The sequence below is a fragment of the Lytechinus pictus genome, chromosome 12 (genome assembly GCF_037042905.1).
Source record: "Lytechinus pictus isolate F3 Inbred chromosome 12, Lp3.0, whole genome shotgun sequence".
Lineage (NCBI taxonomy): Eukaryota > Metazoa > Echinodermata > Echinoidea > Temnopleuroida > Toxopneustidae > Lytechinus > Lytechinus pictus.
This window is the reverse complement of record NC_087256.1, coordinates 16,614,470-16,627,105: the sequence shown is the minus strand read 5'-3', so window position 1 is coordinate 16,627,105 and position 12,636 is coordinate 16,614,470. Positions and strand designations below refer to the sequence as shown.

Here is a 12,636-nt window from a genome sequence, read left to right as displayed (position 1 = left end):
TCGTTATTAAAATTTTGGGATAGATTTTTCATTATATATTTAACGAATGATACCCTACTTCACAGTTTTCCCTTCCTGTTTCTTTCCTTTTTCCTTTTCATCCTTTTGTTAGTAGTGGAAACAATTTATTTGGATGGGGAGACCATGCACACAAATCGAAGAATCGGTCCTATTCATTCACCCGTATCACAGTTCGTAACCGGAAAAGCCCCTCGCGATATTTTTGTTGTTGTTCATTCATGGAGGGAAATGACCATTTACAGTACAAAGAATACATATCGTAATTATGCTCTCTAAAAAGGACTACGTATTCTTAAATAATACCGACCATAATTTTAGTCTTTTCTGAGCCCCCCCCCCCCCCCCCCCAGTACAGAAGGCCCACTGAAGAAAATCATAATACTTAAGACAAAGTACAAAAATTGTGTCCTACAGCTTCATCAAATGGCCAAATTGTGAAGATCTATTATTACTGAGAACCAATGTCATCGTTTATTTTTTATAATTAACTATTATGATCAGTAAACGACGCGTAATTTAAAGAACACTGAAATCGATCCTTTCTGATTATCTGAAAAGAACAGAGCCATACATTTCGTCTTTAAATGTAATCATTGTTTATCCAGTCATTACAAGGCGACGCTATCTTTATTAACCCCCATGTAAATGAGGATAGCTTATCAATTAAGTATGTAGTTACACAGTAGGTCGTCTGGATTACTCGCCCCACTCACAATATGCCGAAAGGCGATATTATGCTCGTGTGGCAATCACACCGAGTATCCATCTAGTCAAATCTAACCTTTAGTTTTTATTTTCATTTTAAAGAAAACAAGAAAAAATCCCAAACAACAACAAAAGCAAAAGTGCACACATAATAACCAAGAATACATATAGCATTTCCATTTATTTGAATGTAGGATAATATTAAAAAGGCATTGAAGATTAAAAAACATGCTCACGGGCTAAGGTTCTGTGGTTCTGTGGCTGGGGATCGATTCCCAGACTTTCAAAAGTCCAGTCAGGCGGCTTAAATCACTCAGAAATTGTACATTTTACAAGCAAAAAAGGGCTTTCTGTCAATTTTTGGGTCATTTTGTCATATCGTACAGAATTCATGGGGCGCTGCCAATGGAAAATAATACACGCGGCACCCCAGGGAAGATTTTGGGGTGCTTTATCACCCCCAGCACCCCCGCTTCCAGGGCCATGTGTGCAATTAATAATTTACGCACGCCTTTCGTCACCACCCCAAAAAACAAAAAAAAATTGTGAAGATCCCCGTCACATACTTTATTATTATTTTCTGCCTCTTTAAACGATTCCGTCTGAACTTAATTAAGATTTAAAACATTTAGGCACACTATGAATATTTCCTAATTTTGAAACGACTAGCATCACATGTCAATGTGCCAATATCTTGTAACATTTTCAAACTACCACAAGTGCAATGTTTAAAAAGACAGAAACGCACTCCCTTCTTAGACGGGTCGTTAGAGAGGAATTTAAAATACACTGACGAAAGAGTTAATTTGCAATCGGATAAGAGTAACTGTGTTTTGTGTGGCTGGGGTATTATCCGAAGACGTTTGTGGCTTTTTTTCAATGAGCAAGACCAGTGTTTAATCTCTAATCTACGATCAATACTGCAGTGTGGAGTAAATGCATCAGTGGGTCTCGTAAGAAAAGAGATCAGGTTCCCATTGTGTGTACTGACACGTATGTAGGTATACGTTGACCAAGACAGAAAAATGGCGCTTTACGTTTCTACAAGTCTTCAGAACGGTGAAAGTGGTTCCTGGTTTCCAGACACAGTCGGCTGTAACCAAACAGCATGAAATAACCTGAAACAACTTGGCACTGAAGCTGGAAATGGTTTAAAGACAACTCTTATTTATAGGACTGGTATTGCTACGAAAGTTGATCCAGATCGTACGGGAAGGAAAGACCAATTGATGACACAGTTGTTTATTGCAAGTGTGAATACGGATGAGAAAGTGACGAACAATGCTGAAGTTATGCATTGAGAACGTCGGTGCTTAATGGCGACCTTCTGTAGGCATACATGTACAAGCTGAAGAGGATACGACACCACGAACGGTTAGTATTTTCCCTGTTTAATTCACTGAAGATTGAATATCCTTGGCCGTACCCAGCGGGGGCAGGGGGGGCAGAACTTTTGAAAACTTACATTTTTTAATTGATAATATTAACAAAATTCACGAAATCTTTTAATTCTACTTTAGGACAATTCCATAAATTATGTACGTCCGACCCCCTATATGTGGGACCTTCAAGAAATTTTCTGTCTCTGATTTGTTGTTCTTTTGACAGTCTGTAATGTTCTCAAAGGACCATGACTTTGTCAGTTTATGAAGTGAAGTAAAACTTTAGAAAAATGGGGGTCGAACGTAGTCTTGAGGACTCCGTGAGCTTATGACAATATCAAAATCATAAAAAATATGCTCACGGAGTCCTCAAGACTAGGTCGAACATACAAGAAGGTTGATCATTTGTTATGGAACTGCCCTTTACAAAATGCAAATGCGTCCAAGTGACAAGCACGGTCGCTTTGCTCTTCATAAATCTACTTTGGATTGTAATATGGTACATTGTATAGGTGGTGGGAGGTGCGCGGCACGTAATTAGACTTTAGATGTATTAGTCCGGGTTATAACTGAGCAAGGTGCCACTTGGAGAAGGAGAAATTTTCATATAGTGCCTCTAGACCAGTTTTTCACGCTGAATATGAATATATGAGGTAAACAGGCTGTATCCTGAAAATTAACCTGTGAGGGCGCTTTTTTCAAAATGGCCGCCATATTTTCCGAAAATTTGAATTTTCGTACATAGATTTTGACATAAGCATTAAATTGCCATAAAATTAGTGTCATATGAAAGCCAAATAAATTCCCTACAATTTTGTACTATTTACAGGGGATAAGTAGGTCATTTGGCTAAGATTTTAAGTAGAAAATTTGATTTTTTAATTTTGTTTCCCAAAAATAATTTTTTTTGCATACACATGATTTTACATAATTCTAAGAAAAATGAATCAATTACTTTGAAATGTTCCAGAAAACATTATTGATATACTATTATCATGTGGATGAAATTCTTACTCTGTATCATTCTGTTTAGCAAATTTATAAGGTGTCAAACTTGACTACTTCAATTTCAGAAATGTCGCTTTTTGTATGCACTATTTCCATAGATTAATACGTATAACATGTATAATACATGTATGTATAATGTATAGTTAAAACTTAAATGCAATTATCTCCGCTTGTAATCACTTGCAGAGTTAAGAGTAGGCTTTTTTCTATCAGCTACATAAAACAAAAATCGAAGCCTAACATTCTCAGGGGGTGGGGTGTCGAAGTCTCCCCCCCCCCCCCCGTGGCTATATCATGTTGTTGTATATTGCCTATTTATTGGAAAATCACTATTTTTTTAAGTCCCCATTGAGGCAAAGGCATTTCTGTTATACAGTACAGCCACTTTAATTACTTTAAAACCTTTTGGAGAGGAAAAGAGTAGGCTTTGTTCTACCAGCTACATCAAAAGAAGTAGCACATCGAAGCCTACCCCTCTCGGGAGGGGGGGGGGGCTGTGGAAGTCACCCTCCCCCTTTTGCTTCTTGCTAATTTATTTGGAAATTCACCATTTTGGACCCAACATTGAGGCAAAAAAGCGTTTGTGCTTTATAGTACATTTTATTGATTTGAAACAGTTCTACCAGTTACATAAATAAGCGCAAGCACATCGAACGCTAGCCCTCTCAGGTGCTGTCTAAGTCGCCCCCCTCCTCTATATCATGTATATTGCCTATTTATTGGTAATTTCACCATTTTGGATCACCCACTGAGGCATAAGGGCATTTCTACTATATCTCATACAGCCAATTTTATTTTGTTGCTATTACTTGGAGAGGAAAGCATGGGCTTTGGTCTTTCAGCTACATTATTAAGAAGCGCTTGCACATCGAAACCTAGCCCTCTCAGGGGCTGTCTTAGTCAACCTCTCCCCCTCTATATTATGTTTATTGCCTATTTATTGGCAATTTCACAATTTTTAATCACCCATTGAGGCAAAAGGGCATTTCTACTATATAGTACAGCCAATTTTATTTTCTTGCAATGACTTGGATAGGAAAGAGTAGGCTTTGCTCTATCAGCTATATATTAACAAGTGCTGGCAAATAAAAACCTACCCTCTCCGGGATGCAGTTGAAATCACCCCATCCCTTTTGCATTATCGTCTATTTATTGGAAAATTCACAATTTTGGAGCCCCCATTTATGCAAAAAGGCGTTCTGATATATAGTTCTACCACTTTTACTGCCTTGAAACCACTTAGGGGTTTTGCCTTATCAGGCACATATAAAGAAGTGCTGGAAAATAAAAGCCTACCCCCTCCGAGAGGCTGTCGAAATTACCCCATCATTTTTGCATTATTGCCTATTTATTGAAAAATTCACCATTTTGAAGCCCCCATTGAGGCAAAAAGTCATTTCTGATTATAATTCTGCCTTTTTTACTACCTTGAAACCACCTGGAGAGGAACGAATAGCCTTTGCTATATCAGCTACATCTAAAGATGTGCTGGCAAATAAAAGCCTACTCCCTTCAGGGGACTGTCAAAATTACCCTCCTCTTGAAATTCACCATTTTGGAGCCCCCATTGAGGCAAAAAGGCATTTCTGATATATAGTTCTGCCTTTTTTCACCCTTTAAACCACTTGGAGAGAAAAGAATAAAGGCTTTGCTTTAACAGCTACATATATAAAGACATGCTCGAAAATAAAAGCATATCCCCATCAGAGGGCTGTTGAAATCACCCCGCCCCTTTTTCATTATTGCTTATTTATTTGAAAATTCACCATTTTGGAGCCCCCATTGAGACAAAAAGGCGGTTCTGATAAATAGTTCTGCCACTATTACCGCCTTGAAACGACTTGGACAGGAAAGAGTAGGCTTTCCTCTATCAGCTATAATACAAAGAAGTGGCTCTACTATATACCAGAAACACCTTTTTTGCCTCAATGGGGGCTCCAAAATGGTGAGTTTTCCAATAAATTGGCAAAAATCGTAAAAAAAAGGTGGGGTATCTATAGTCCCCTGAAGTGGGTCAGGCTTCGATATGGCAGCAATTCGACATAAATAGCTGAAAGAGGGGAACCTACTCTTTCCTCTCCAAATGGTTTCAAGAAAATTAAATCGGGTGTTTATACAGCAGAAATGCATATTGCCTCAATGGGGGCTCAAAAATTGTGAATTTTCAAATAATTAGGCAATAATGCAAAAGGGGTGGGATGGTTTGACAGATGGGTAACCGTCAATGTGCCAGCACTTCTTTATAGGTAGCTGATAGAGCAAAGCATATTCTGTCCTCCTTAATTGGTTTCAAGGCAGTAAAAGTGGCAAAACTATATATCAGAGATGCCTTTTTAACCTTAATGGGGGCTCAAAATTTGTGAATTTTCCAATACATAGGCAATAATGCAAAGGGGGGAGGGGGTGATTTCGACAGCCCCCGAAAGGGGGTAGGCTTTTATTTGCCAGCACATCTTTATAGCTGATAAAGCAAAGCCTATTCTTTCCTCTCTAAGCGGTTTCAAGGCAATAAAAGTGGCAGAACTATATATCAGCGACGCCTTTTTGCTTCAATGGGGGCTCCAAAATGGTGAATTTTCAACAAGTAGCCAAATACCGAAAATTAGTGGGGTAACTTTTACAGCCGCCTGAAGGAGATAGGCTTCGATTTGCTAATACTTTTTTATATGGAGCTTATAGAGCAAAGCCTACTCTTTCATCTCCAAGTCATTGCAAGAAAATATAATTTGCTGTACTATATAGTAGAAACGCCCTTTTGCCTTAATGGGTGATCCAAAATTGTGAAATATCCAATAAAATAGGCAATATGCATGATATAGAGGGGGGTTGACTTAGACAGCACCTGAGAGGGCTAGGGTTCGACGTGCCAGCGCCTATTTATATGTAGCTGGTAAACTCTACTCTTTCCTCTCTAAGTGGTCTCAAATCAATAAAATGGGGTGTGCAACAAAGCACAAACGCTTTTTGGCCTCAATGTTGGGTCCAAAATTGTGAATTTTCAAATAAATTGGCAATATTAAGCAAAAGTTCCCCCCCCCCCCCCCCCGAGAGGGGTAGGCTTCGATGTGCCACTTCTTTAGATGTAGCTGGTAGAACAAAGCCTATTCTTTCCTCTCCAAGTGGTTTCAAAGCAATCAAAGTGGCTGTACTGTATAGCAGAAATGCCTGTTTTTGCCTCCATTGGTACTAAAAAAAACCCAGTTATTTTTCTTACAAATAAGCAATATACAACAACATGATATAGCAAGGGCAGGGGGGGGGGGGTGAATTCGACACCCCCACCCCATGAGAGGATCAGGCCTTGATGTGCCAACTTTTTTTTATGTAGCTGATAAAGAAACGCCTACTCTTAACTATCCAAGTGGTTAAAAAGTGGAGATAATTGCATTTAATTTGTAGATACCGGTATACATTATGCATACATGTATTATACGTGTTATACGTATTAGTCTACGGAAATGCATACAAAAAGTGACATTTCTGATATTGAAGAATTCAAGTTTGATACCTTATAAATTTGCTTAAAAAATGATACAGAGTTTAAATTTCATCCACATGATAATAGTATATCAATAATGTTTTCTGGAACATTTCAAGGTAAGTAATTAATTTTTCTTAGAATTATGTAAAATCATGTATTTGCAAAATTTTCAATTTTTGAAAAAAAAATACAAAAAATGCAGTTTTCTACTTGAAATCTCAGTCAAATGACCTACTTATCCCCTATAAATAGTACCTAATTGTAGGAAATTTAATTGGCTTTTATATGACACTAATTTCATGGTAATTGGATTCTTATGTCAAAATCTATGTACGAATATTCAAATTTTATAAAAATTCGGCAGCCATTAAAAAAAAAGCGCCCTCACAGGTTAATTTTCAGGATACAGCCTGTTTACCTCAAATATTCATATTCAGCGTAAAAAAATGGTCTAGGAGCACTATATGAAAATTTCTCCTTCTCCGAGTGGCACCTTGCTCAATTATAACCCGGACTATATAGATAAGTTGAGACTTGAGAGCAAGCTAAAACTATTCACGAGTAAGGTTTTTTTTGCTGGTTGATGAATAATCCATACTCTTTAAGTACCCTTATCAGAATATTGTTTTTGCAAGTACATGCTGTATTAAATACAAATATTTAATCATGTTTTGGTGCATAATTAAACCTTAGGATCAGGTAGACCTTTATCAGTGTTTACGGGTAGAATCTAATGAATCATCCAATGTCTAAACTGATACAATGAACTATGGACGCTTGAAACCTGTACTATGAAAATCTAAAGACGATTATTTTTAATACTTCAATTTATTATCAGATAAAATTATCTTGGGTATAATTCCATTAAAATACCTTTTTGCACGTGCATACCCCATTTTCTTACATTTTTTTAAAACCTCAATTTGCGAACTGTCGAAGCAATAATAATTCACAGCATTACAATTTTAGTACATGTACACAGCAAAAACTGTGAGGTTAACCGGTGTACGGAGGACCACACCAGTTATTTTACACCGGTGTTAAATTGGCGTTGTTAGTTTAGCACCTGTAGGTTTTATTACAACACCTTTGGTTGTTACGTTTACACTCTTTGGTGTTATGTTCAAGCTCTAAGGTGTAATCTTAACACCTCTGGGTGTGGTCCTCTATTAACACCAACTGGTGTCAGTTTTAACACCACAATTTTCAGTGTATAAGGGAATTTTCACATCCACGACGCAAGACGAAGGCAAGAACATTAAAAAATTATTGTCAAATGCCCTTCATGACAGTGGACATCGAATAAGTCTTTGTCGGAAATTGCTGAATCAAGACAGCAGGTTCGTTCTGGACTATAAACTGAGGACATATTTGCCAGTTTTCGTCAGCTCCGAATCTGAGGACGAAACTGCTCTGCCGGTTCACCTACCAAAGACCTAATTCCTATAATCTAATAAAAAGCTGAGTTAAATTCTCATAAAGAATCAGTACAATTTAGTCACTTCATACACTCTACTAATAAAATTTCGTCCAATATGATTTGAAATGTTGAACCTTTACCAAAGTTTAAAAGGACATTGCCTTCCTTTTTCTTCTATAAAGATTAAGACATCATAATATTATACATGTATTAAAAAATAAAGTGCTATAATCATATCAACCTAAACACATCCATGCATTAAATGTGAGTGTTCACTTCTGGCATGCCCATTTTTTTTAAATAGGAAAATTAGTTTACTCATTTTGATCATTAAACCGTAAATACGTGCACAGGTAACATGTCACAATTATAGTTATTTTTCTTCTTGATTGATATTTTACAGGTTAAAGAACCAAGGCAGATTTTGGATCTGAGCTCTTTTAGGACCGGCATCATGGTACTCCGGACCAGTGTAATCGAGTGCCTCCTGTTCCTCCTCGTCGTCATCTACATGGCGAAGGTAATGGTGGTGATGACGTACCTTGATGCGTCAAAGGAAGCCCTCATGGGACGACGTGATTCTGCAGAGGTTATCAGGGGCCAGGAGGGCGCCCTACATGTCAATCCGAAAGTACGATCCATCCTGCAGGACAGCGTGAAGATGCCTGAAGTCCGCATTGCAGAACCCGACAGTGCAGTCATTAGTAATGAGGAAGAGAAGAAACCGGACATCCCCGATGTGGATGATCAACATAACATAATTAAAGAGGATGGTGCCATGGAGAAGGAAAATGATAATATCTCTGGTGTCGTAGAGGACGATAAAGACGACGATGAAGACGATGACTTTGCAGGGATGAATGCCGAATTGTTTTCAAAGGTTCTGAAAACGCAGTATGATCATTCAACAAAATGTTCCGAAGAGAATTTGTTTCTGATATTGCTGATCAATTCCAAACCTGAGAACTTGGACTTCCGGATAATGATCCGGGAAACTTGGGCAAATGCTCCTGACGCTGAGACACAAGGAGTGCTTGCTATGTTTGTTTTTGGAAAACCACGAGATCGACCAAGGTTAGATGCTACAATCTATGAAGAAAACGATCGTTATGATGATATCATCTTGGGAGACTTCTATGAAGATTTCAGAAATTCGTCCTTGAAAGTACTTACAGGTATGAAGTGGGTGTCTTCACATTGCTCCTCGGCGAAATTTGTATTTATGGGAGATGACCATATCTATCTAAACATGAACAGACTGGTCAAGTCTCTGCGAACCCTCCATGTTCAAGAAAACGACAAGAGTATGTGGCGTGGACGGATTAGAAGTACATCGAGAGCAATCCGTGACAAAAACAGTTTGTACTATGTATCAGAGCGCCTTTACGAACGATCCGTATATCCTCCATTCTGTACCCTTGATGCTGGCTTCGTTCTGTCTATGTCCGCTGTTCATGAGCTCTACCGTGACTCCTTCGATAGATCTATAGTACCATTCGGAGATGTCCTCATAGGAATCGTTGCTGACGAAATGAAATGGAACGTTGTAGAAGATAGTCTTTTCAACTACAGAGATTATGAAAGCATTTGTGAATTTGGTAAGGTCTTTACTTTGAGAGGGATGTCGACACCTGACAAAATAAAAACTGTCTTTGACAAGATAAGTAACGAGACGTTTCTGCGTGAATGTCCAGATCCAGACCTTGACCTTGTGTTGACGGGTCTGGCTGATAATGAACCTTACTTAAACACCGTCCTGCAGATGGTTCACGACCATCCAAAATACTGTTACAATGATCAGGGTCGGGAGGACAAAATATTCATCCTTAATTTAGTGAGCTCTCTTCCACGTCATTTTGAAGCCCGACAGGCGATTCGAGAAACGTGGGGTAGTCAGGATGAGATACTTGGTGAGAAGGTGAAGACGTTGTTTGTGATGGGCCTAACACAGAGGGACACGGAAGAGATTCAGAAGCAGGTTCAGATAGAGGATGACACCAATGGCGATATCATCCAAGCAGAATTTCAGGAGTCCTTCGGGAACCTCACCCTGAAGGTTGTCATGGGTTTGAAGTGGGTGACTCAGAACTGTCCTCACGCCACGTACATCTACAAAGGAGACGACGACATGTTCGTCAATTTCCCGAACATCATTAATTATCTGAAGAAGGAGCGAAGCAGTGGCAAAGCCTTAAAAAAGTACTTCATGGGATCGGTACTTTTCAGGAGTGTCCGCATCACCCGGAAAGACTCCAAGTATTACGTGAATGAGAAGTTCTACAGCGGTCGTTATTTCCCGCCGTACTGTTCGGGTGGTGGGTATATCATATCAACAGACGTAGTGCCTCCTATGTACGAGCAAGCACTGAAGACCGCCTTCATCCCGATCGACGATGCCTACCAGGGCATCTTGGCGAAGAAGGTGGGAGTTGTCCCCCAGTATAATGGGGGATTTAAAAACTGGGGTGAGAAGAGTGATACATGTTCTCTGAGAAGAGAAGAACTGATGACGATTCATGGGTTTAAGGACCCGGACGCCATGCACGAAGTCTGGCGAAACTTCACAGACACTTCCGTGAAGTGTGGGCACGATCGGAGGTGACGAAAATAGTTTGAAGATCAGAGAGGTATATTATCATGAATATGCATTATCAAGTTATCTATTGAATAAAACATGACTTGAACAGATGAACAATAAGTGATTTCGTAAATATGAATCTACGAATGTTCTTATCATTGATATTTGCTTTCATATTAATTTTAATGACGTACTACATGTACATATAGCTTAGCTCAAATTTGGTCTTTCTCAACCTTTGCACTTGTATCAAAACGTTAATTTAAATTCTTACTTGTAATTTAATTTTGTATGATCGATGTGTAGGAAGTTATCGTGCAATATAGCGCCATCGTGCGACGAAGTCCACCAGTGTATGAGAAGGGATTTTTGGTATTCTGGTAAATACAGTCTTCGGCTTGGAGGGAACGAGCGGGGGGGGGGTACGAGCTCATACCTGATAATTTTGGTTATCAGAAAATTAATTAAATCTGTCAGAGGTTATCCCCCCCCCCCCCCCCCCCAAAAAAAAAAAAAAAAAAAAAAAAAAAAGCAGAAGAATCACAATTTCATTTTCTTTTATTGAAAGATGCTGGATATTTGTGACAATTTTTTATTAAAACATACAGAATGCAAGCTAATAAATGACACAAGCCATACTCTATAAGTGTGGTACTGTATAACATATAATTATCGGAATATCAGGGACAAACCATTGATTGGATCAACACGCATTGTTGCTTATCTTTCAAATCGGAGATGTTCAACACGAAGAAGTGCTTGAGCATGAGTTTAAAGTACTATTAAAATATTGGTATTATTCATTATCGTTATGATCATCATCACCCCCACGATCATCATCATTATCATTATCGTCATCATTATCATCACCACCACCACCACCACCATAATTATCGTCATTATCACCACCACCATCATCATCATCCTTATCATTATCGGCATCATCTTCTTCACCACTACCATTATCATCATGAATCGGCGATGTTCAGCACGAAGAAGTGTTTGATAATGAGTTTCAAATACTATTGAAATATTGATATTATTCATTATCGTTATGATCATCATCCCCAACACCATCATTATCGGCATCATCATCACCACCACTATTATCGTCATCATCATTATTATCACCACCACCATCATCATCATTATCGTCATCATCTTCATCACCACCACCATCATTATCATGAACATCATCTTCATCTTCAACAATATCATCAACATCATTATCACTAACGACAATCAACATAATTAACAGTTATATACATCGCCACCTCGCTATCAACAACATTATCATCAACATCATCATCATCAGCAGCAGCATTCATGATAATGTTAACATTAGAAGACGTATGTAAGAGCATACATAAAGACTGCCACACGTGGCCATTTTTGTTCAGTGTCTGTAAATACATACATCACGGTATGTTTCATTTTAATATAAGCGCTGAAATTATTATGCTCATCTTTATTTTAACTCGTATTCAATTTTGATAGCAGTAGGATTCTTTTGAATAAAATTCAAACATGAATGTTCATGTATTACTTACTCAGTCATTCGTTATTGTTTGAATGACGTTATTGGTATTGTATGAATAACGTTACGTTATTGTAACATAACGTTGTTGTATAAATTTGTAAAGGTGGACCACAGAGTCAGAAGAAGGCTTTCTCGAAAAGGTGGCCTTTATGTTCATTATTTAAATTACCTTTGATTATTAGTCGATTGAAGTCATTGGTATTAATGATCCCTACTTTGTTCATATAGTGTGATATTTTGTGAGAATAAATTTTTATTGCAACGCTCGTAAGAATGTGAGCCTTATTTTGAGAATTCCAGGCGTTATCATCCCAAGTTTAAACATTGTCAAAAGGTATGTATAGATAGGGAGAAAGGTGAGAGGGAGAGAGAGGGGGAGAAAGAGGGGTACATAGAATGGGATGGTAAAAAGATAAGTGGAAATGGGCGCCAGGCAGTGGCGTACCTGGCATATTTCGTCAGGGGGGCAAGTGACAAGAATGAGCAAGGTGGGGGGTAGTA

General features: G+C 38.4%; 1 protein-coding gene across 1 annotated transcript; it reads left to right on the top strand.

The window, feature by feature from the left end:
- Positions 1-1,414: 1,414 nt before the first annotated feature.
- Positions 1,415-12,409, top strand: LOC129273609 (uncharacterized). The gene is made up of 2 exons (XM_054910670.2): positions 1,415-2,100; positions 8,421-12,409. Exon 2 carries the CDS (start codon positions 8,472-8,474, stop codon positions 10,617-10,619), a length of 2,148 nt encoding a protein of 715 aa, XP_054766645.2. The 5' UTR covers positions 1,415-2,100; positions 8,421-8,471; the 3' UTR covers positions 10,620-12,409.
- The last annotated feature ends 227 nt before the right edge of the window (positions 12,410-12,636 follow it).